This window comes from Camelus ferus, chromosome 29 (genome assembly GCF_009834535.1).
Source record: "Camelus ferus isolate YT-003-E chromosome 29, BCGSAC_Cfer_1.0, whole genome shotgun sequence".
Taxonomy (NCBI): Eukaryota; Metazoa; Chordata; class Mammalia; order Artiodactyla; family Camelidae; genus Camelus; species Camelus ferus.
In genome coordinates, this window is record NC_045724.1 from 17,395,582 (window position 1) to 17,417,497 (window position 21,916).

Genomic DNA, 21,916 nt, shown 5'->3' on the forward strand with positions numbered 1-21,916 from the left:
GGTACTGAATATGCACTGGGCTTAGAAAAATATGGCTTCGAAATGAAGCTGACTGAGCACATTCCCCCCCAAATGATTTTTTTTTTACAAGAATTTATTAAGGTTATATATTGGCATGACTGTTGTTAAGATGATGACTTTTGAAAAGATGTTAGAGGAAAGCCAGGCCAAAGGGAAAGGGTGCAGGCTCCGCCACAGCTGGGCCGCCATCTCTTGCCCGGCCACTGGCTTCTTCTGCCAATGGTGAACTCCAGCCATACTTTTATACACAGCATTTCCTCACTATCATCCCCATGTGAAGAGGAGGAAACTGAAAGTGACTTGCTCAAGGTCATTGGCTAAGCAATGTCTGAGTCAGAATCCGAACCCAGATTTCACCAACTCTACTGTATGGTGGCCTTACCCACTGAGACACTACCTCCCTTCTAGGACCTTAGCCATTAATATTCCTCCAAACTAGGTGGCAGGCATAGTAAAACAACAAAGTGTTTCCACTCTGCCCTCCGGTCTCCTTAGCCTGAGAGTTTGAGGCTGGTGGGGCAATCTCGTATTGTCTGAGCCAGTGGAGAAGGGGGATGATCATGCAGTCGGACAACTAGGCCTGAGGGGAACCCAGGGGCAGGATACAAAACAGGTGCATACAATGGGATTGGAAAACCACTAAATTTTCAACACTGCCCTGGTGAAGGATGAGGCAAGGGGAGGCAGAGGGGTGTCATAAAAGGGCTGGAACTTGCTTTGGGCCTTAAAGGAAGGGCAGGGTTTTCAGGCAAGACAGAAAAAGATCACATCCCTGGTGGAGGGCACTGGAATAAGCAGAGTCTGGGGCTAGAGAAGGGGGCAGGCCAGGGGAGTGGTAGAGAGTGGTGGGCGGTCAGCCTGAATAGGGTGATTAAGGCCCAATACCAAAGGTTTTCAAAGGCAGACAGTGGGATCTGACAGTAGGGAGCTATTGCAGGTTCTCCAGTAGCATCTTGATGGGGTGGGAAATAGAAATAAGGGAGAGAATCCTTCATCCTAGATGAAGGGAGGCAATCAATACAAATTTTGTAGGCCAAATAGAAGGATTTCTGAAAGCATTTTCCAAAGCTGGATTTTATGTGTGAAGTCTTATAAGCTTTATTAGTGTTCTATCTTAGCGACAAAGAAGGCTGCTCCATCTTCTCTTCAAGAGCCCAATACCTGGGACAGAGCTCCCTGCTGCATCTTAGGAGGCCGAAGAGCCCCTACCTGGGGGCCCTTCTTTCCTGTGGGGGGATTTTCAAGCCCTGTTAGGATGAAGAAAGTTAGTCTGGGCCTCAGAAGAAGGCATCTCAGCTGAGCTTTTGTAGGAACCCACGCTTTCCTCCCCCTTCAGTCTGACCATCTAAAAGGAGTCTAGGATGCTCACTGCCTCCTGGTCCAAGAGAGGAGTTAATGCTTATGGCGCCATCCAGCTCCTGTCTCCAGAAACCAGTGAGACTCTCTGTTCTGGAGTTAGACACCATTGGTTTCCTCTTTAGGGGCTGAGGAAGCACAGCCATGAGCATTGGTCCCAATCTCAGTTCCCCCAGGAAAGTGCCCCCAGACACCAGCTAAGTGCTGAGGCTGCTTCACTGCCAGCTCCGCCCTGAGGGGCTAGAAAAGGTCAGCCATGATCAAAAGAAGACAAAATCATTTAAAGGTTTGGGCCTCTGTTTACGGATCTGTAGAACATTACAAACTCCTGCCCCACCCATTCCTTACAGGGTGGTGATTAGGAAGATATGCTCAGAAGTAAGGGCTCTCTTAAAACTGCTCTAGGCACCTTTTTACTTGTTACCACTATTTTCAAATCTAGCTTGAACCCAAGTTCATTCATTTTGGGGAACCAAAGAGATGTGAGTTTTCTAAGCCATCCCAAAGTTCAAGACTCTGTGTCAGGATCCTAAATGCAAATGCAGATTCCTGGGGCCCTGCCCCAGACACACACAGTCAGAATCTCCACCAGGGCCCAGGGATCTGCATTTAATGGGAACCCCAAGAGATTTGACCATACACTCAAGCAGAAGGATTACTGTCTTACAGTTGGGCAAACAAGGCCTGTCTGGGACCAGGAAGAGAAACAAGGGAGATAACAACTCTCCAGAGGCTGGTGTGGGAGGAGGACTGGCCAACAGTTACAGGGAAGGAGGAGTGGGAAGGGCCTTGGCCTTCATCTGGCCCAACACCAATTTCACTGATAAGGAAACTGGGGCCCAGAGAGCACAAGTCCAGGTCACCCAGAACATTCATGAAGACAGGCCAGCAGTCCCCTGGCTCTCTAAGCCCTTGCCACACCACCTGTGTGTGTGTTGTGTGCTCTGCCCCTGCCTGGGCCACACCTCCTCCCCGTGGCAGGTCATGCCCCTCTCTGAGCCCTAGGTTCCTTGCCCAGTCAGAGACTTGAAATAAGTAGTCTTTTTCAAACTCCATCTCTGTAGCCTTTACATATTCAGAGATAAAATTTGTAATCTGACTGCAGAACAACTTGAACTGTGCCTTTTTTCACAAAGAAAAAAAAAGTCTTTTGCAGTTCAAGTGCCTATATGGCTCTTGGGCTCATGGGTCCTTTGTACCAGGGCCTTCTAACTCAGGGCAGCCAGGTGAGCTCTCCCTACTGAGACTCTGGCTCTGTGGGAGGTCTGACTCACTCCTCACCTTCCAGCACTTTCCCCTAGGAGCCTCAGCCAGCAGAGCCAAGGGAGCCAGGGTTCTTGACACAGATGGCACGCAGTCTACATACCTTCATTACCAGGCTGGCAGGCAGCCCCGGAAAGGCATAGAGAAGCACAGCTGGACCAGAGTCAGTTGAAACCCACCTTTCTCCAGCACCCATCCCCCTCCCTTTTATTTCATGGCACTGATGAGAGACAACTGTTTTTAACAAATTTTTTTTATTAGAAAAGTAAAAAATATTGCATAGGTCTTAATACTTGAACATCAAGTGTATTCATGAACAGCAAGTATCTTCATGTAAACAGTTCTAGATGGAAGACCCAGATAGTACTCCTCTGGGGGAGGGGTTCCAGCCCCCACCCCAATCAGACCCATCCCCTCACAGTTCAGCCCTTCAGGACACATCTGGGGATGGGCCAGTCGCAGCTCCCAGGTGTATTTTCTCTTCAAGTGTCAAAGATCCCCAAGTGATCCTAACACCCACCCCTTCCTACTCTTACATTCATGCGTCTGTAAGATAGCTGCCTAGAACAGGTCAGTAGTGAAATTCTGATCCAAAAAAAAAAGGATACAAAAACAAAGAACATTTGGCCCCTTCAGACCATGAGATACACAAACCATCTGGATGTCCTCCCCCCTCCCACCAGGGCCAGCTACCATGAACACACATCCTTTGCAGAGGCCAGTGCAGCCCAGCTGCTCTCCTGGCTGTCACACCACTGTTGTCTTAACTGTCAGTAACAATAAAAATAAGGTACATGCTACAATACACATCCAGCCAGAAGCCTGGTTGGCCCCTAAGCCTTTGTTTCATGCTACAGTACTGAGGGGCACGTGTCCCCAGGTGGGAGCCACCACACACACCTCAGTGAGCTTCCTAGGGATACACCGCATCACGCCCACCTCGACCTTCCTCCTCTCAAGTGGCTGTTGTCAGTTTTCTAACGACAGGCATCAGTCCCTCAGCTTCTGCCTGCCAATGTCCACCCCAAGAGTTCAATTGTCTCTGCCATGGGGGCACTGCCGGCCCCCCAGGCCCAAGTTCAACACTCCTCAATGAGCAGCTGCTCGGAGCTGTACAGCTTCTTCTTGATTACTCGGAAGCCGGTGCTCAGCGTCAGGGACTGGCTGAAGCCAGGGACGAAGGGAGAGTTGGCAGAGCTAAACAACCCCTGGATCTTGGGCCAGAGGCGTGAGTCCAGGCGCAGCACGAGGGTCAGCTGGAAGGTGGGCACCAGGCTGGGGTCGAGGGCCAGCTGGCCCACGCTGTGGCAGCTCTTGCCCTGCTCTACGCAGACGTCCAGCAGCGCCCCCCGCAGGCCGCACGGCTCGCTGTAGGACAGGCGCAGTAGTTCTTTGCCCACCTGGCTCACCAGCTGGCCGGGCATCAGCAGGCGCGCGGGGCGCCGCGAGCCCAGCCGTGCCTGGGCCAGGCTCTCCTGCAGCAGCTGCATCAGGTTGGCACACAGATGCTCATCCTCGGGGTCGCTGAGCAGCTCGAAGTCGGGCAGAGACACTCCATCCAGGTATGCAGAGTCTGGAAGGGAAAGCACAAAGGGGAGAAGGGGGTAAGAGCAGCTCCAAACGCGGGAGGTGCTGTTTCGCTAAGAAACCAGCTCTCCTTCCCACTCCGTGCCTCAGTTTCCGCCCCACACTCGTACCCTATTCTCCTATTCCCCTCCTTTGCCCGCCCCCCTCCGCAATCTGGGTTCGGATGAGATAGAAAGCCAAGGTGGCTTTGACTCCTTACAGCGCGGTGCTTTCTCACCTTCCCGGCCCCTCTAGTCGCGTCCGGCCCCCGCCTCTGGCTTACCTTCCTCTGGCCCAAAGCCACTGTTGCTGCTGTCCAGGGACTCGCAGTCCGAGCTCTCCAGGCTCGCACAGCGGCCAAGTCCCTCTTCTCGGGCCGCCGACCCCCAGGCTGAGCGAGGCGGCTGATCTGGGGTGGGAGTCCGGGACAAGGACGAGGATGAAGAGGAGGAGGACGACGAGAAGCGATCCCAAAGGCTAGGCATGGTGAGGACGGACGCCAGGACGTTTGCAGATGAGCTCACGGTGGTGGAGCGTAGAGACACTGTAAGACAAGAGCGGCAAGGACCGAGCGTCAGTCTGCGGGCCGGACAGGACTGCTAGCGCTAGGACTCCTAGACTGAGGCCTCTGTGCTCAACGATCAGCACACACATAAGGGACACTCACCAGCTAGCACGGTCAGCGAGAACTGCTGGGACAGGTGCGAACTGCTGCTTGAATGGGTGCGCGAACGGGTGCCAACCCCCGAGCTCTGCCCAGACCTGTCCCTTCTTCCCACCCGCACCTCCCCCTCGGCCTGCCGCGGTCCCTAGCACCAGAGCCGAGAGGCCTATAAGGACTAGCGCGGGGAGGCCACACCCCTTCCGCGCCGCAGCCCAATCCAGACCCGGGAGTGTGGCCCACTTCAGCCAATGGACTCCGGGCGCACGTTCGCAACGTTCTCTCCTGCCCGGTGACAGCCGCCTGGCCCCGCCCCCGTTGAGCCCTAGAACTCTCCCGGCCGAACCCCCCAGCCGCAGCCACGCCCCCTTTCTGGAACTGATCCTCGGCGGCTGCAGCTGCCAAGGTCCCCGAGGGCGCTCGCGTCAGGGGAGGATCAAGGAAAGACTTGTTTATTATAGGGTCGTGTTGCTGGGGGAGGGGGTAAACCGCAGCCACTCCGGAGGAAAGACAGGGGAACTTGAGGGGGCAACAGGCAGGGAAAACGGTTGCTCCCAGCGTCCGGAAGGCTGCGAGCTACGGGCACGACTGGGCGCACTGGTGGATGCCCGTGGGACGGCGGCGCGGGGAGCGGACTATTAACTCGGCCGGCTCTCGCACACGTACCCCACGTTAACCATGCCTCACGAAGGGTAGGGATTTGGGGGTGGGGTCCAAACCGTAGGCAGTTCCGGGCACCGGGCTCCCCTTTCCGGGCGGGTCCACCTGCCCGCCCACGTGTTACTCTACAGCCCCAGGGGATGGGTTAATGGGGTTGTTCGGGCCCGCGATATGATCTTGGCCCCCAAACCGTGTCCACTCCCACCCTCCAGCTGCGTCCAAGAAGAGGATTTGAGGAACGTGGTTAAAGGAGTATTGACGGGCCCCCGTTCCGAGCGCTTGGTCCTGGAGCTGGGGACTGGGACCCATATCAGATCGACACACAGACCCGCCCGCCAGCTCTACTGACCCACCGCCTTAACGGCGGTGTCTTCCCAGCCTGCTGCGGCCAAGAGGCCCCGGGTATCCGCCGGGTCCTAGCGCCCCTCTCTGGCAAACGCTTTGTGTAAAAGACCCTGACAGTTGCATCAGGACCGAGGACCTATATCTCGGGGAAAGCCCCATAGTGCAATCGCCATCTCCTGTTTCGTCATTCAGGTAGAGGCCGCAGGAAATCTGACCCTACGGCGGTGCTCGAAGACCGTGATTGCTGAGGGTGGGAAGAGGTTCGGAACGATTCGACTTTTACTTATTTAAAGGTTTGTCAATCTGGGACACAGGATCCTGATGGAAGAGAGAATCAAACTTACATCAGACGCTCCCATCCCGGGGCGGGCAAGAGCCTAACCAGATCAGACTGGCAAGCCTCGCCTTGGGGCAGACTTGCACGTAACCAATGACACTTGCCTGCCGGAGGAGTCGGACCACAGCCTTCCACACACACCCCCCCCATTTAAAAAAAAGAAAGGCTGACCCATGGACCTTCCAGGCAAACCAAGACTCAGAACTGTAAACGACGAGAATTGAAACCCTGCACCCCACCCCAGTTTTCCAGATGGGAGAAACATCTCTGGAGACAAATTTATGGATTAAAAAATAGAGGACTCAGATAAGGAGATATCTTAAAGACTGCTGCTGAATAAAATAGTCTCTCAGCCACTGGGGCTTTCAAGACCTGAACACTGGCCCTTTCGTCCTATTCTCCAAGCCCCAGTCACTTGCTGGGAGTCTTAAAGACACCAAGCCATAGCAGTTAGGCGGATGCTTGGGGGGCGGGGGTGGTGGTGGTGGTAGATGACAGTCTTTTGAAATCACCCTGTATTGAGGTGGGAAAAAAAGAGTTGGGGTGACCTGTTTGGGTGTGTCTTTCTGTCACTCAGGACTGAAGATCAGGAAATTAATATATCAGAACTATTCACTCCTCCCAGGCCAACTGAGCTGGGGACATCTGAAACAGCAGGAGATAAACTTAGGGTGTTTTTGTTCTCTCTCTCTGGCATGAAAAAAATTTTTTTTCAGACAAGTGTGGAACACTAAGAATAATAGAGGTTTTTAAATAGATATTTCATAAGCAAAAGAATCCAGAGCCATTTTGGAAAGGTCGGGTTACTAGGAATTATTCATTCATTCAATAGATAGCCATCACAGAAGCAGTGTGCTAAACAGCTTTTTTTTCATTCACTTATTCTGTCTCATTCTGTTAATAAAACAGCTTCTCATAATTGGGAGGGACTATGTTAATGGGCACTGGATAATTTTGTTTCTTTCCAAAAGTAATCCATTAATGTTGTCTCATTGTTTTTAAGAAATGATGGAAAAAGGACAGGTAGTCTTAACTGTGGAGATTCTTCTCACAGTAGGAGGGGGTGGGCTACAGGGTAAACAACAACCTGCTAGGAGGCCTGGCTGCAGGGTGTTGAGGTTCGGGGGCTAAAAGGCTCCCCCAGTGACACTCTTCACCCCTATGAAGGAGGGGCAAAGCCTTATACCATTGTCTGCCAGGAGAACCTTTGGACCTAGAAGGACAGTTTCTTAAAGGCTAGCCCCTCCAAGGAGCCAAGGTTAAGGGTCTTGTTTCATCCTATGAGGTGAAGGGTAGGATCCTTTCCAACTGGCTGGGACTGGAAAGACTTTGTTACCATCTCACACACCTGTCTCCGCATTGATGCACATGGGATAGGGAGACCCTAAAACGTGGCACCCATGAGGAGGAGACAGCTCCATCTCCTAGCCTCAGAGCCAGGCCTCTTCAGAGCCTTCAAAGACCCTAAGAACACTGCATTTGGTGTGCTTCTCTCTCCCTCAGGCCTAGACTGGCTGCAGGTCAGGCTTGCCTGGACATGTTCCCACCAGCAGCCTTGGAGACCCAGCTCTGGCATCCCTTCCTCCAGGAAGCCTTCCCCAGCGCCCCCAACCCAACTCACCCTCCTGTAGGTGCCCCTCCTCATGGCATCCTCACACCCCACGTGTACTTCTGTTAATAACTACTATGAGCTTCTTGAGAGTGGTGGTCTACCCTTCCTAACTTCCAGAGGCCAATGCATAGTGGAGGCTCAGTGAATATTCCTTGGATGAATAAGTAGATGAATGAATAAACAGATGACTGGATAAAAGAAGAAAAGGTGGATTTTCCTAGAATTGCAGACCCACACCTGGATTCCCAGGATCTAGTTGGCCTTTGGAGTGGGCCTTCAGAAGACCTCAACGCTATCTTTCTATTCACTTTCTGACAAGTGCTGCCAAGAGCCTTGGCTGTATCTGAATATTTCCCTTCCTCCTCAGCTCAGGTCTGGGAGTGGGGCTTCTAAGGCAACCTAGTTCTTCCTGTTGGATTATAGTTAGCAACCCCAGGAATCAGGGAGAGAGGTGACATTGTGCAGAAGTCTGACTTGTAGGGAATCTTTTAAAACAATTAGTACTTTCTGTTTGAGTGTCTCAACTACTTTAAAAAATTTTTTTATTGAGATGAAATTCACATATAAAGTTAACCATTTATAAAAGTAACAAAAAGTCAGTGGCATTTAGTATATTCACAATGTTGTGCAACCAACACCTTTATCTAATTCCAAAACATCTCTATCATCCCAAAGGCGACCCTGAACCCATCAAGCAGTTACTCTCCTCAAAATACTTCTGAAGTTTATATTCCCTTGTTGGTAGGAATAGGACTACCCCTTTGCACAACTTCAGAGGGCACCATTCTCATTATAGTCTGCACATTTACATATGTCTTCTGGGGAAAGCATTCGTAACACAGACACAGTGTGCAACATGGAATCTACATCAAGACAGATGGGGAGATTGGCTGAACTCTGAGCAGGAGTGTGGTAGTGTCACGTCCCTGGTGACTCAGGAGTTGGTAACCAGGCCCCATGTCCCAGTCCCTGTGGCCAGAGCCCTGACCATACAGACACTCAGCCTCTTCCCAGGCTCTGCTCTATTCCCGTAGGACCCACAGCAGCCTGCAATTTAAAGTCAATGAGCACTTACTCCTGGCCACATGCCCCTCCCTGTTCTGGCAGTTTCTGTCCTGTGCACCAGTTCCCAGGGCCTCGGTCTGGCGAGTCGCCCTAGTCGGGTTTGGGGAGTTAAACCAGATCTTGGGGTGGGAGTGTGATTCTGGGAACCCCGGAATTCAGGATGGGAACCCCTGAAGGCCAGCCAGGGTGCCTGCATGGCTCTGCCTGAGGCGCCTCCACAGCCTTTTGGAAACATCTCATTGAGGGTAGTGGAGGTGGTGGGAGGAGCCAGCTGGTGGGGGGGAGGAGTGGTGGTGGGAGGAGTGGTGGTGGGAGGTGAGGACAGTGAAGCCAGCAGAAGTGTTCCCAGGACTTCTGTGGCTTTTTCACTTGAAAAACAAGAAATAAGTTAGTCAAAATAGCAAGATTATAAGTGCACCTGGTTTACTAGGAGGGTTGTGAAAAGCTGTTGACAGCCCAGGGCTTCAGTAGGATTTTGATTGTGATATAGGAGGAAGAATTAAAACTTCAGTAGAGAATCTTTTTGCAAATGAAGCTACGTTTTGAAATGGAAATACTAGCAATACATTGTATGGTGCAGCCTTTCAAAGAAACTTTTGAAATGGATTATCTACTTACACCCAGAGGAATGAATATTAAGGCCATTCTACAAATGAGCAAATTGAGGCCCAGAAGGAGAGTCCTGTAATCCTTCGATTAACTAGGGCCTTTCAAGCCCAACTGATAATTAGAATTATCTGTGGAGCTTGTAAACCACAGCATCCCATCTCCCTAACCCCCATTCTGATTTGGTAGGTCTGGACGGAGCCCTTTTGTACAAAAGCTCTCCAGGTGATCTTGATGCTCATCTTTAGCTGGGATGTGTGCACACTGACATCTCAGAAGGAAAGATGGGTCCTGGAAGGAATGCGGGGTTGGCTTCTAGCCTATCAAAGGGCCTCTCTGTGGGCTGGGGGTGGCTTAGGGCTTGGTGAGATGGCATACGGTCAGGGAGATTAGGCCCACGTGTGATAATGGTGAGCTCACAGCCAGCCAGTTTGGCTAGGCTCCTAGGTTTCACAAGAAGTCATTTCCCCTGGGGACAGGGCAGGGGGAGAGGGGACCACAGAAAGGGCTGGCTTGATAACCGTCAAGACAATGGATGAGGGTTTTGAGAGCTAGGCAGGGAGCCTTAGGATCCTGACAGACCTCCGGTTATCCCCACAGTGTTGAAGGCCTACCAACCTCCACTGCTCCCCCACCTCATTGCCCACTCAGCCAGAGTTGTCCTAGGGACTCAGCCAGACCCCAGGGCACTGTCTTTTTTTCTTACTAACTGGACTCCTCTCAGGAAGAAATCTCATCTGTCGGGCCAGTTTTGGCCAGCTTCCCACAATCCCTCTCCCATCCTGGCTTCTGAACTCTTGTGAGGAAAGAGAACAGTGAAGTGGAGGGATGCTGAGGCAACACCCCTCTCCCAGTGGTGCCCAAAACCTAGGCTAAATGGCTTTCAGAGGCAAGCCCAGGCCCTGTGAGGGGACAGGAGTCAGCTGACCTGAGTTCAGACTGACTGCTAAGGGTGAGTAGGGTTCTGGGCTGTGACCCAATGCCACCCCTAGGAAGTATAACGTGTCTTTGAAGCCATTCTTTTTATCACAAAGTCATTATTTTTATCATCAATAATGAAGTCTTGCATTCTACTTTATTTTTTTCTGTGTTAATTTTATTAACAAACTTTAAAATTACCAAATAGTTTATTTACTTAGTCACCCCCGAAAAAAAACCCTTTTAATAAAAATAAAGATGACAACATTTAACCTATGGCTTCATATACCCCAGTTTTGAAAACTCAGAACTAGAGAATCTCAAAGGACTATTCAACCTCCAACAGGATCATAACAAAGAAAAAAGACTTAAGTTCTATGCAGCTCCTTTTCTAAAACTCCCAGGCCTGGACCGTAAGGTGGTAGACCATCTGGAGGAGGCCTGCCAGGGGAGGTAGAAACAGACGTCCCAGTTCCAGCCCTTTCAGTGTTCTTGCTTTTTGAAGGTTTCCAATTGCCATATATCAAACGGAGAGGCGGGGTCAGGGTGGGCATTGTTCATTAAGCCAGGGGTGGAGTTGGGGTGGGGGAATGACAAGGTTGATCAGAAGCTGCTACAGTGGGGACAGCTTGAATCCAGGCTTGCTGCCTGCCTGGACAGCAAAATGAGCTCACTCTTTTTTCCCCAGAGAAGAGAGACCAGGAGGGTTGGCCAGCCTCTGGGTACCCTAAGGGGCTAAGTTGAGTAGGGCTGAAGTTATGCTCAGCAGAGAGGGAAGTCAGCCCTCTCACTGCCAGGATTCTTCTGGCAGTGGAATGAACCTTAACATCTTTGAATGTTAGGGCCAACAGGCTCTGGGAGAGCATCTCTTCCAGCCTCCCCCACCCCACCAACCTCCCCCTTTTAGGGCAAGGAACCAAGCTGGAGAGCAGGGAGCTTTATAGGGTGCCCATGATCTCCCATTCTCCCAGGAGTTAGGCCTCATTCACTCTTCAGGAACTTTCTTTTCCCAAGCTTGCAACTCCTTCCTCACCCCTCTGCCAAGTCTCTAACCTTACTCAGAAGCGCCTTAGTAGCCAAAGGCTTGGGAAACTTTGGTCTATGCAAAAGGCAGCCGCCCATTGTCTGCATCCTTGGTCTCTGGCTGGAACTCCATGGCTGGCAGAGGATGGGAGCTGCCAGTTCCACCTGGCAACTTTGCCACTTCCTCACAAAGATCTTTGACCTTTCTGGAGCTCTTTATGGTTTTAAAAACACTCCTATGTCCTTCACTATTTTCGTAGCTCTGTCAATAAAAATAACATATTTGCGTAGTGTAGATAGGACAGGTCTCATCAGTGTCGTTTTACAGGTAAGAAAACAGGTTCAGGTGGGTGCAGGGACTTGCCTAAGGTCACATAGCCAGTCAGCAGGCCTGGGCTGTGACTCTAGATCTAGGCTCATTTCCTTGATTCCAAGCCACTGATACTCTTAGTTGTGAGCCAAAGGGGGCTGTATGGCTGGAAAAGGGGGCACTACACACTGGGAAGTGGTGATGTAGAACAGGTGGAGTGAACACCTGGTGTCCATACGGAGTTGTTGATAAAAAACTTTCTCTCCTGGGTTAGCCTTTGTTTTATCTGATCAGGCTCTTCCTCCCCACTGCAGAATTCAGCTGGGCCCAATGCTGACTCAATGCAAGGCACACTGTCGCCCAAGGGGTGCCCTTCAGCTAGACCACCTCAGGCCCAGAAGTGACAGTGATTCCAACACATCCTCCCTGAGAGCTCCGGTATCCTCTAGGGCCACGTGGAACGTGGTGCGCCAAAAGAGGGGCCTCTCCCCTCCTCCGAAACTCCCCTTTTTGTAACCCACAAAGGACAGACTTTGGTGTAGAAATCCAGGAGCCACGGCTGAATCCTTTAAAAATCAAATACAGAGGAAAACAAAAAATTCTAGCTATCTAGATTCTGCTCTGGGAGGAGGTGCACACAGGAGCTGAACCGACTGCCCCGCGGTGGCTGGTCTGCAGTGGGGCCAGCCAGGATGGGGGAAGGGAAGACCCCCTGCTCCCTCTCCCTCCCCTTCCACCCCCCAGCCTCGTCCGATGTGCGCCCTCAGGGGAGCCCGGCCGTGGAGGTGACAGATGCTGAGCAGCTGACCGGGGGGGTCTGTCTCCGCGGACCCCCTGATTGTAGGGGGGAAGCGGGGACGTGACTTGGAGAACGTGCATCTGGAGGACGAGACGAGGGGGGATGGAGGGAAAGTTGGACAGAGGGGAAGGGCGGGACTAGCCTTTGCCCCGCCCACCCCTGGGAGAAAGGAGACTCCTCCCACCGTCCGAGAGGAAGGCGGCCCTGCCTCGGAGATGCTGAGCTCAGCGCTTCAGTAGCTGGGCTGCTGAATGGGGGCAGGGCGAGGGGCCGGCCCCTTTCTGGTGCGGGCAGAAAGAGGGGGAGGGAGGAGATGCTGAGGAGGCCCTCACAACCCTGAGGCTGTAACTCTCCTCCAACCCGATCTGCTAACAAAGCGGTCTCTGTTGGGGTGGGGGAGGCCTCCTGGGTGCATGGAGAACCTTATGGGGGTGGGCGGGGGAGTGTCTGTGAGTCAGCGCCCTAAACACTGACTTAGACCCAAGAACCCACGTCAGAGAGGCCGAGACCTTGTGCCCTCCGACCCCAGGATTTGTTTGGTTGAGGAAGTGCAGGGAGTAGTGCCTGCCCCTGTGGGGCTGCAGGTCTGAACTACCCCGGCTTTTAAGGCAACCTTGTAAAAAGCAAGGAAGATCAGCTTGGGAGGGAAAGGAAGAAAACTTTTTGTACCCACTTGGCACAAATAGTTACCCAGGCCAAATGGGTGGGTGGCTATTTTTGAGCTGACCTACATACCTATTTGCCTCTTTATCTTTTTATTATCACACAGGGCTGTTATGAGAGCTTTTCTTTAGCACTCCATGAAGCTGCTGCATTTGCTGAGGTCTGCACAATGAGGCGTGTTGCCTCACTCTCCCAGGAAGTTTTAAGAGTCTGTGGCTCTGGAAAGGAAGACATCCATAGGCCTGCAGAAGCTTCCACCAAGCTCTTTCTCAAGGAACAGAATTCAAACCCTGATGCGCCAAGTCTAGAGCTGACCAGCCCTGGAGGCCAGGAATGATATTAAGATTTGGCAACAATGTTCCTGGGTTTTGCCAAGGCAGGCCTAAAGCCCCCTGGGCCCAGGCCTCATTGCCTGCCAAAGTTCACCTGTGGTCCTGGAGTTCCATGCTATGGCAGGTGAGGCTTCCCTTTACAGGTGGAGAAAGTGAGGTACAGAGAAGAGTTGTGGACAGAGCTGGTTTGGATTTTACTCCTTTGATTGTGGAGGTAACTCTGTTATCTTAAGTAGAAATAAGGAGAGCCTGGAACTTTCTATTTATTTTACCTTCGTTCAGCTTCACTAAGGCCTCCCTCTCTAACCTTTTAATAGCTCTCCACTGCCTTTAGAGCAAGTCTGGCTCCTTACCTTGGCCTTGCCACCCTCCAGGGCAGACCCTTGTCTATCTCTGGCTTCATCTCCCTCCCAAAACCAGGAGGGGAAAATCACATATGGTTCTAATTACCTCTGAAACGCTCTTAAACTTTCCATAAAGTACAGTATGCATGGCTTTATGTATACAAGTTTGCACAGTAATATATATGTAGATGTGCAAAATATATACAGCCTCCTACAGTGGATCATAAAGAGAACATCAACAAAGTGTAAGCATGTCATTTACAGTATTTTTAATCATGCTAAAGAGAAACAGACACATAGACTTGGAAGTGAGACTGGCAGAGGTAACAACAGATTGCTGTCTTCTCCCATCTGGTACCCTCTCTAGGGCATGAAATCCTTGGCCCCAGGGAGGAAAAGAGAGGATGATGCTTGCACTCCTTAAACTGCTCTTTTTGGCTTTTTGGATTTTTCTTTCAATGCTGGCATAATTGACTTCGCCCAGGTCCCCTGTGCCCTGTGGCATGCTTTGCTCTGTGGTCTCAAGTATCCTCCCAGCTTGCTCCCATCTTCACCCTGATTACTTGCCCCAGATGCCCTTCTAGCTCCTTCTGACTCAGATGCCAAGCTAATCTCAACTCAGGGCCCTTCAGGAGTCCCCTTTGAACACACTTGGGAAGCTCCAAGTTCCCAGCCAGGGAGTGCAGGGCAGGGAATCCAGCCCAGACCGGCTTGCCTTTGACGCCAGTGCTCAGTTCGCTGTGGGCGAGTAGTTCTCTTCTCACCTGACGTATGTATATTGAAATGATTCTATCCTGGGTCTGATGCTCCATCAGATTGTAAACTCTTGCAGAGTTCAGGTATTTTAGATCTTTAAACACCCACCACCACCAGCACCACCACAACTCCTGCTAATACAGGCACACCCCTCTCCACCTCTATATATTAGATACATATGGTATATGCTAAACAAGTATTTCACCCAGAATTGGATGGAACTAGAGCTCACCTGTGACTCAAGGTCAGTGTGATGTCAGTGAGAACTCTCCCCTGACCCCTGTCAGGCAGGGGGACTTCTGCTTCCCCTGAACTTTGATAGCATGTATTATTGTCACAGAAAGTTGCAACTGAAAGGAGGATTTCCCTCCTTGTCAGATGAGAAGACTAAAGGGAAAGTGGCTGGAGTGGCCCAGCATGGGAACCAGATCCCATGGTCTGCTGGCTTCACTGGCCCTCTCTGCCCTCCGCCTCATCACCTCTTCAGAGAGGCCTTCCCTGGGGGCCCCATCCCTTCTCCTCTGTTGTTTCCTTTGAAAGCGTTCATCCCATAAGTACTTATATATGTAATTATTTGAGTGGGTGTACATGCCTGTCTTTCCCACTAAACTGCAAGCTCCAGGAGGCCAGGGTCTGTATCTGTCATCTGTTTCCTCCTGGAGCTCCAGTGCCCTGCGCAAAGCCAGGCCCACAGAATTCCCAGCAGGTATATACATGAGAAGAAAGAACAAGTATCCGGGTGGCCTGAACCTCCTTACACTTCCCCGGAGCAGCAAAAGTGCAGAGTTGATAGGCCTCGTGCTCCTTGTCAGGACCTCCAAACACCTTGTCTTGGACTTAAGACCTCAGAGGGGAGATAAGGCCCCTCCATGAATAACCATAACACAAGGAAGATGGCTGACCTGAGAGTGACAGTTGGGCTGGGTGTTGCAGTCGAGCAGTGGTGTGGGAGGCAGGTCAGAGGTTCGAGATGTGAGGCCGGAAAAACTGAAAACCATCTGAGCATCCTTGGCAGGAAAACGGTTAAACTCGAGTACCTCCATATCATGGAGTATTAGGTGGGTGTTAAAAAGCATGAGGTCAGTTTTGGAAAAATGCCCAAGATAAATGTTGTTAGGTAAAAAGAACAAGCTGCAGAACAATTTGTATCCTCTAATCTCACTCTGAGAAAAAAACAGAGGTCACTCCCCTGCAGATACACACTTAACATGTGCAGAGAAAATGTCTAGAAGGATCCTGGAAAACGTATCCACAGAGCTTATCTCTGAAGGGATGGAGGGGAGAGAGAGGCTTTTGCTTTTTCACTTTATATCTTTTTTTGAGGTTAAAAAGTAAGATTACCTTTATTTTGCACTATAAAAACACTGGATATTGGATTTTACCATGAGCTCATATTACTTTCACAAGAGTTTTCTGGTTTTGTTTTTTGCTGTTGCAGGATTGGGGATGGGGGTGGGAGGTGGGGGTGGATTGCAGCGTGGAGACTGGGTGAGAAGAACTGCAGCACCAGGGGCACTGACAGGACCTGCACAGATGATGACTGGAGGGTCTGAGCCGGCTCTGTGGTTCCAAAGGGGGAGAAGTGGTGATTGCTGTGGAGACAGACCGTGGGAAGCACAGTGCAGTGTAGGGGGCCTCATTCAAGGTGACTGACCTCACCAGTGCCCGTGACTCTGGACAGGGGACAAAGGAGCCCAAGGCCAGGAAACCTTGACTTACTTTTGACTTTTGGAAACATGGGCAAGGAAAAGAATATGGTCGACCTTTAGGACCCTGCGGATTCCTTGGCTGTTTCTGGATCCTTTGGGTACAGACCGTTCTGACTGCAACTTGGAAACAAACAGAGCTAGGAGGGGCCGAAGCCACAGCCGGCAGGAGGAGCCCGCCTTCCAGGGGCGGGCAGGCCGCCGAGGTGGTGCTGCTTGGGGCTCTGCCCGCCTCCTGCTTGCTTTTGTGAGCTGCTGTGCGGGCTCAGGTGAAAGGTCAGGGCTTCTGGCTCCTTCTGGAGGCGAAGCCCCTGATCAGGACCAGGAGCAGAGGAAGCCAGAACAATGCTGGTCATGGAGAGTTTGTGAGAGAGGGAGCTGAGTCCGGGCAGGAGAAGTTCCTTGGCTCAGAGGAGCCAGTAACAGCCTGGAGAAGGTCAAAGATGAGGAATGTTCTGTGATTTCTAAGACAGCAGTTCATGTATCTCCTAAACACTTACTCTGAGCTGAGCCTGAGTCCAGTTGTAGTACTGTCCCCATGCAAGCTGGCTAAGAACCCCTTTCGGAGGTTCTGTTTTGGGAGTTGCATATTCAGGTCTCTCCACAAAAGCGCCTGGGAAAGGAAGGAGGGAGACATCTGCCCTCCACCATGGGGCACTTTCCCAGGTATCTGTTCAGTCACCAGGACAACCTTCTAAAGGCAGTATTCTTTTGCAAACCAGGAAACTGAGGCTGGGGAGGATGGTGCTTTGCCTGTGACCACATGGTTAGGAAGTGTTAAAACAGAATCGAACCTGGGTGTGCCTGTGTCCCACTTATAATTTGGTAGCTTGGAGCTCGGGACACATTTTCCCATCAAAATAATGCTGTAAGTGGTGGTTTGGTCACCATAATGGCCTAGCTCACCCAGGGTATAGCCAGAATTAATTCTACGTTTCAGTGCGGTGGTGGATGAATCAGGCTTCTGCGGGTTAGCCTGGAAACCCACAGGAGAGGGAAAATGCATTTGAGGGTGTGCCCAGCTCCTGATTCAGGGCCAGCAGGGAATGCGGTGGCTCACGGAGCACTTGTCCATTTCCAGGGCTGTTCCAGCAAGCCCTGCTGAGTTCTAGCACTTCACAGGAGCAGGCAGAGCACTTGGCAGGTTTGGCCTTTCTAAGACAAGGAGTTATATGGGAATGTGCACGGATTTTCAGACTCTGCACATCTTCCTCTGTACTCTTCCTCGTACTGTCTCAGCCTCCTGCAGTCATCTTGCATCCCCATCCTCTAGGATAGAGCACTAAAGGCAAGATCTAGGGTTCATTTTTCACGACTAAATCAGTTGTCTGCCGATGAAGTTAGTGGGCGAGAATGACTGCACGGGGTTAGGAGTGATGGAGAGCAAAGCAGCTGCCGAGAGAAGCAAAGATCCATGAACGCTTTCAGAGGGACTTCAGGGAGAGCATTCTCTCATCCAGTCAACAAACATCTGTTACGGGTGTGCTGGACACTGTCCTCCTTCTTTTCATGGCACTTCTGTTGCCAAAAGTATCCTAGGCAGGACTGACTGTGGGTCTCAGATCCAGAATCTTAGCAATGGAAGAAATCTTTTTCTGGATGGAAATTGGTGTCATTCATTAATTCTGGAAGGTCTGAGTGTCAGGCTAACTACTGAGAATACATAAAGCAGGAAAACTGAAGTGTAGAGGGAGGTGGGAAGTGGCTTGCCTGGTATCTCAGTCCAGGGTCCCAGGGTACTAGCTTGGACTAGCACCTGCCCCTTCTGGCCACACTCATGGCCTTCCTGCCTCAAGATATATCCCAGTCGTATTTTGGGATTCCTCTGGTTTGGAGTCTCGGGCCTTGGGGAAGGCGACAGAGTAGTAGTAGAATTCCTTTCTCAGGGACAGTACCAATGCCCAGGCTCTCACCTGGAGTGAGAACTAGATTTGCCTCTGGTGGGGTTCAGAAGACATGGGAGACTTTTCTCAGTTGTTTCAGTGAGCCACCTGCTCTCTAAACTCCAGGCCTTTACAAGCACCCCTACCCCTGCCTGAACCTCCCTCTCCCAGCTCCTTCATCTCGAGGACTTTCCTGGGCCCCCAGTGTCCTTAGGTCTCACAGCTCTGCACTCACCCACCATACCCTGGGCTTCCCCTTGGATAACCCTGGACCCTTGGGATTGTTCTTGCTTATTAAATGCAACTGTGATCTCTAGGAGGGGCAGACACCATGGCTGCCTTTCCTTTGTACATTTGTTTTTAGCAATTGTGTGCCCTTTATCAACCAGTGCTTAGTACACAGTAGGTGCTCAATGTGCAGTTGTGAATGACTGTAATCCATAATTAAAGGCAAGGCCTTCCTTCAGGTCATTCAACAACTGTTTATCAAGGACCAAGGACCAGCACACACACAGGATACAGAGGTGACTGGGAAACAGAGGCTTACCATCTAGTAGAGGAATTGATCATCCAGAACCCACTTTAAAAACTGCAAAGATCTCTTCTAACCAGAGAGCCTCCACCTGCTCCTAAGTTCCCTCTTTTTCTCTGCTGGCCCACCCATTCTTGGCTACTTGGCCTGGAGCCCAGCATATACCTCTGAGTTCCCGGACCCTACCCAGGCATAGAACAATCCAGGCCTGGTGTGGGGCTGCACACGGGTGCTGGTGGGAGGTCCATCCAGGGAGCTCAGGCACAGGGTAGACAGGTTCCTCTGGACAGCTCTGCACCACATGCCTGAGCTTTCAGCTGTTTGGAGAATTTGTTAAGAAATCACCTTATTCTCAAAATCTGGAGATAAACTGAAGGCAAAGGCTTAGATTCATTTCAAAGACTTGAAGTGATGGTCTCAAAATCAGTTCTCCCTAAAGTGTCAGAAGACCTGGGTCCCAAAACCTTGAATTCTAACCTTGGTTGTTCCTTCCAATTTTCCAGAGCCTCAGTTTTGTCATCTAAAGGATGTTTTGTCATGAGGGACATGAGATGCTGTTACGTGACAGTGCCAAGTAAGTCAAAGATGCTTCAGAAACACAGGATGAATCAGAATGTAAGTGCCCACAGGCTAGTCACTGGGCCCTCACCCAGTAGCGAGGACAGGTGGAAGTGGCCTCCCGAGGTCCTATAGTGGGCTTCACGCAGCACAGGTGAGCCAAGGCGGAGGCTGTGTGCAGGCAGCACTAGGACCCAGGGGCCGAGTCTGGAGCCGGCTCAGCTGGGTAAGTTCACAGCCAGAACACAATGTTCTCAGTGTACCCACAGGAAACCCTGAAGAGGAGAACTGCACATGGCCTTCTGCTGGGTGTGTTCTGGTTCCAGCCTTTTATTCTTTTTCCTAACCTCAGTCCCCACTTTCACATCCTGTAACCTGCAGAGCTGCCTGCCCCACCCCACTGGGCTGGTCCCAGGCCCTGGGAGAGCAATCAATGCAGGAAGCCCAAAGGCTGGCTGGCCTTCACAATTTTCAAATAAGACCGTTCGCCTCTAACCTTGGTTTCCTGAATCGGCCCTTTGTGTTGGAAACTTTTCACAGTGCGGAAGGCAGACACCAGGGACAAAGCTGAGCTTCTAGCTGAGGCGAGGGTCTTGGCTCAGACGCAGGGAAACAGCTGATGCCTCTGAACCACCTCCTCCCTTCCTCCCTGAAGGCCAGGCCCCACCTGGGACGGGGCGAGTGCCTCCACGGCTGCTGCAGAAATCAGAAGGAGCTGGGAGCTGCCTGAGGAACCAGGGCCAAGTTTGGAACAGAACATCCTATGATGTGGTTCCTAGTTTTTATTTCCACGAATGCCATAATATGTTGTCCCACCAAGCTATTTTTACTGAATAAAAAAAATTTTTTTAAAGCAAACCTCTGCAAAACCAACAGCCCTCTGTTACAGGGAAGGACAAGGTGAACTTTTCACTTCCTTCCCCACAGCCTATCAACTCATCTGCGGTTTGGTGTCACCCACACTTCCGTACTATATTCAATCTCAATTGTGGCCTCCTTGTTTTCGAAGCTGCAGGAGCAAGACTCTCAAACCCATGTTGTTTCTGCATGTTGCATGAGACTTTCAAGAGTCTTCTTAGTGAGTTCTTGCAAAATGGAGACCCTGCCAGATGCAGCCTCGAGGCAGAGGCGGGCCAGGAGAGTCAGCAGTGAGGCAGAGTCTGTGAGAAGCTGGCACTGGCTACCTGCACCGCTGGGGGCGCCGGATGAGGAGAACAGCTCTTGCTTTATGACACATGACATATCTGCCTCCTTAATGAGGGGCCCGGCCTTGAAAATAACCCCAGTGCTTAGATTAAGCTCCATTAATAGGGCTCTTTCTACCATGGTGTTTCAGAGTCTTTCCCCAAATATTGGTTTGTAAGAGAGTTTTCATGTGTCCTCATCCCAGGCCTATAAAGAGATTCGACTGGGTGCTACCCAGACTTCTCCTTGCTCAGGGATTCCCTTCGTGGAGAAGGGGAGCTTCCCAAATCAGGCAGTGATGCTCCTTGGGGAAGTCTGCCCAAAGCTTGTAGCCTCAAAAGACCTGGGTTCTAGTCTTAGTTTTTTCAGTTTGCTGTGTGACCCTGTGCAAGTCACTTTCCCACTTGGGGCTTCAATACTCTCGTTTATAAAAGGAGAGGGTTTGGTTAGACATCACTGTTAGAGGTGGAATTACATATCTTCTCAAAATATATGTATGTTGAAGTCCTAACCCCAGTATCTTAGAATGTGACCTTATTTGGAGATAGATCTTGATAGAGGTAATCAAGTTACAATGAAGTCAAGCCAGGTGAGCCCCAATTAATAGGACTGGTATCCTTATTTTTTAAAATATATTTTTACTTAAGTACAGTCAGTTTTACAATGTGTCAACTTCTGGTATACAGCACAGTACTTTAGTCATATATGAACATACATATATTTGTTTTCATATTCTTTTTAACCCTAAGTTACTACAAGATACTGAATATAGTTCCCTGTGCTATACAGTATAAGCTTCAGCTCTTTGGCTGTGGGATCCTTCCCTGCCATCTCTTGGTGGCTTCCTCTGCCCCACATGGCTGTTCTGTTACCCTCTCCCAGTGAGTAAATGACATGATGTGTGAGAATTGCTTAGCACAATGCCCCACAGAGAGTAACCACTCACTCTGTATCCACCATGATGAACATTCTTAGAGTTCCCGCTGCCTGGACTTGACTTGTACCGACCCTGAGAGCCTTTGTGCCAAAATGAAGTGTGGGTTCTGAGCCCAGGCCCTCGTGGTCACTCATACCTTCATTATTGAAGCCTTTCCCATCCCCCTCAGCAGCTTTTAAATCAGAGCATATTCAAGTGGCACTTTCCAGGAGACTATTTTTAATGGAAGGCTCATTTTGGCCACAGAGTCAGCAGGACTCCAAAGAGACTGCAAAGGTGCAGAATGGGAGACTGCTTCTCTGTTCTTGAACTTGCTGATCCTGGGGTCGGGAGTTGCTGCAGAACTCTGAGGCTAAGCTCTGCTTCCCTATCTGCCTAATGAGGACGCCCCTTGGCTGGCAGCAGAGGGTCAGGCTTAACTACAGGTGTAGCCGGGGCTTGTGCTCCCAGACAGCAAGGCGCTGCCTTCCTCCTTGAT

At 50.9% G+C, this 21,916-nt stretch overlaps 1 protein-coding gene and 1 long non-coding RNA gene across 10 annotated transcripts in view; one reads left to right on the forward strand and one right to left on the reverse strand.

The window, feature by feature from the left end:
- LOC116660509 overlaps positions 1 to 21,916 on the forward strand; it is a 58,568-nt gene that overhangs the window by 33,707 nt on the left and 2,945 nt on the right. For 5 of the 9 annotated variants that reach the window (XR_004316064.1, XR_004316065.1, XR_004316063.1 and 2 more), the window contains 2 exons: positions 13,312 to 13,661; positions 19,262 to 19,332. The exons of 1 other annotated variant lie outside the window; for it this stretch is intronic. This is a non-coding gene — a long non-coding RNA (uncharacterized LOC116660509). Of the gene's footprint in view, positions 1 to 12,705; positions 12,827 to 13,311; positions 13,662 to 19,261; positions 19,333 to 21,916 lie in introns of those variants that run through there. 3 more of the 9 variants (XR_004316071.1, XR_004316068.1, XR_004316067.1) reach the window with 3 other exon arrangements.
- On the reverse strand, positions 2,878 to 5,030 carry DDIT4 (DNA damage inducible transcript 4). The gene is made up of 3 exons (XM_006181149.2): positions 4,874 to 5,030; positions 4,490 to 4,750; positions 2,878 to 4,213 (listed from the first exon to the last, which is right to left on the reverse strand). The coding sequence occupies exons 2-3, from the start codon at positions 4,689 to 4,691 to the stop codon at positions 3,720 to 3,722; spliced, it is 696 nt and encodes a 231-aa protein (XP_006181211.1). The 5' UTR covers positions 4,692 to 4,750; positions 4,874 to 5,030; the 3' UTR covers positions 2,878 to 3,719.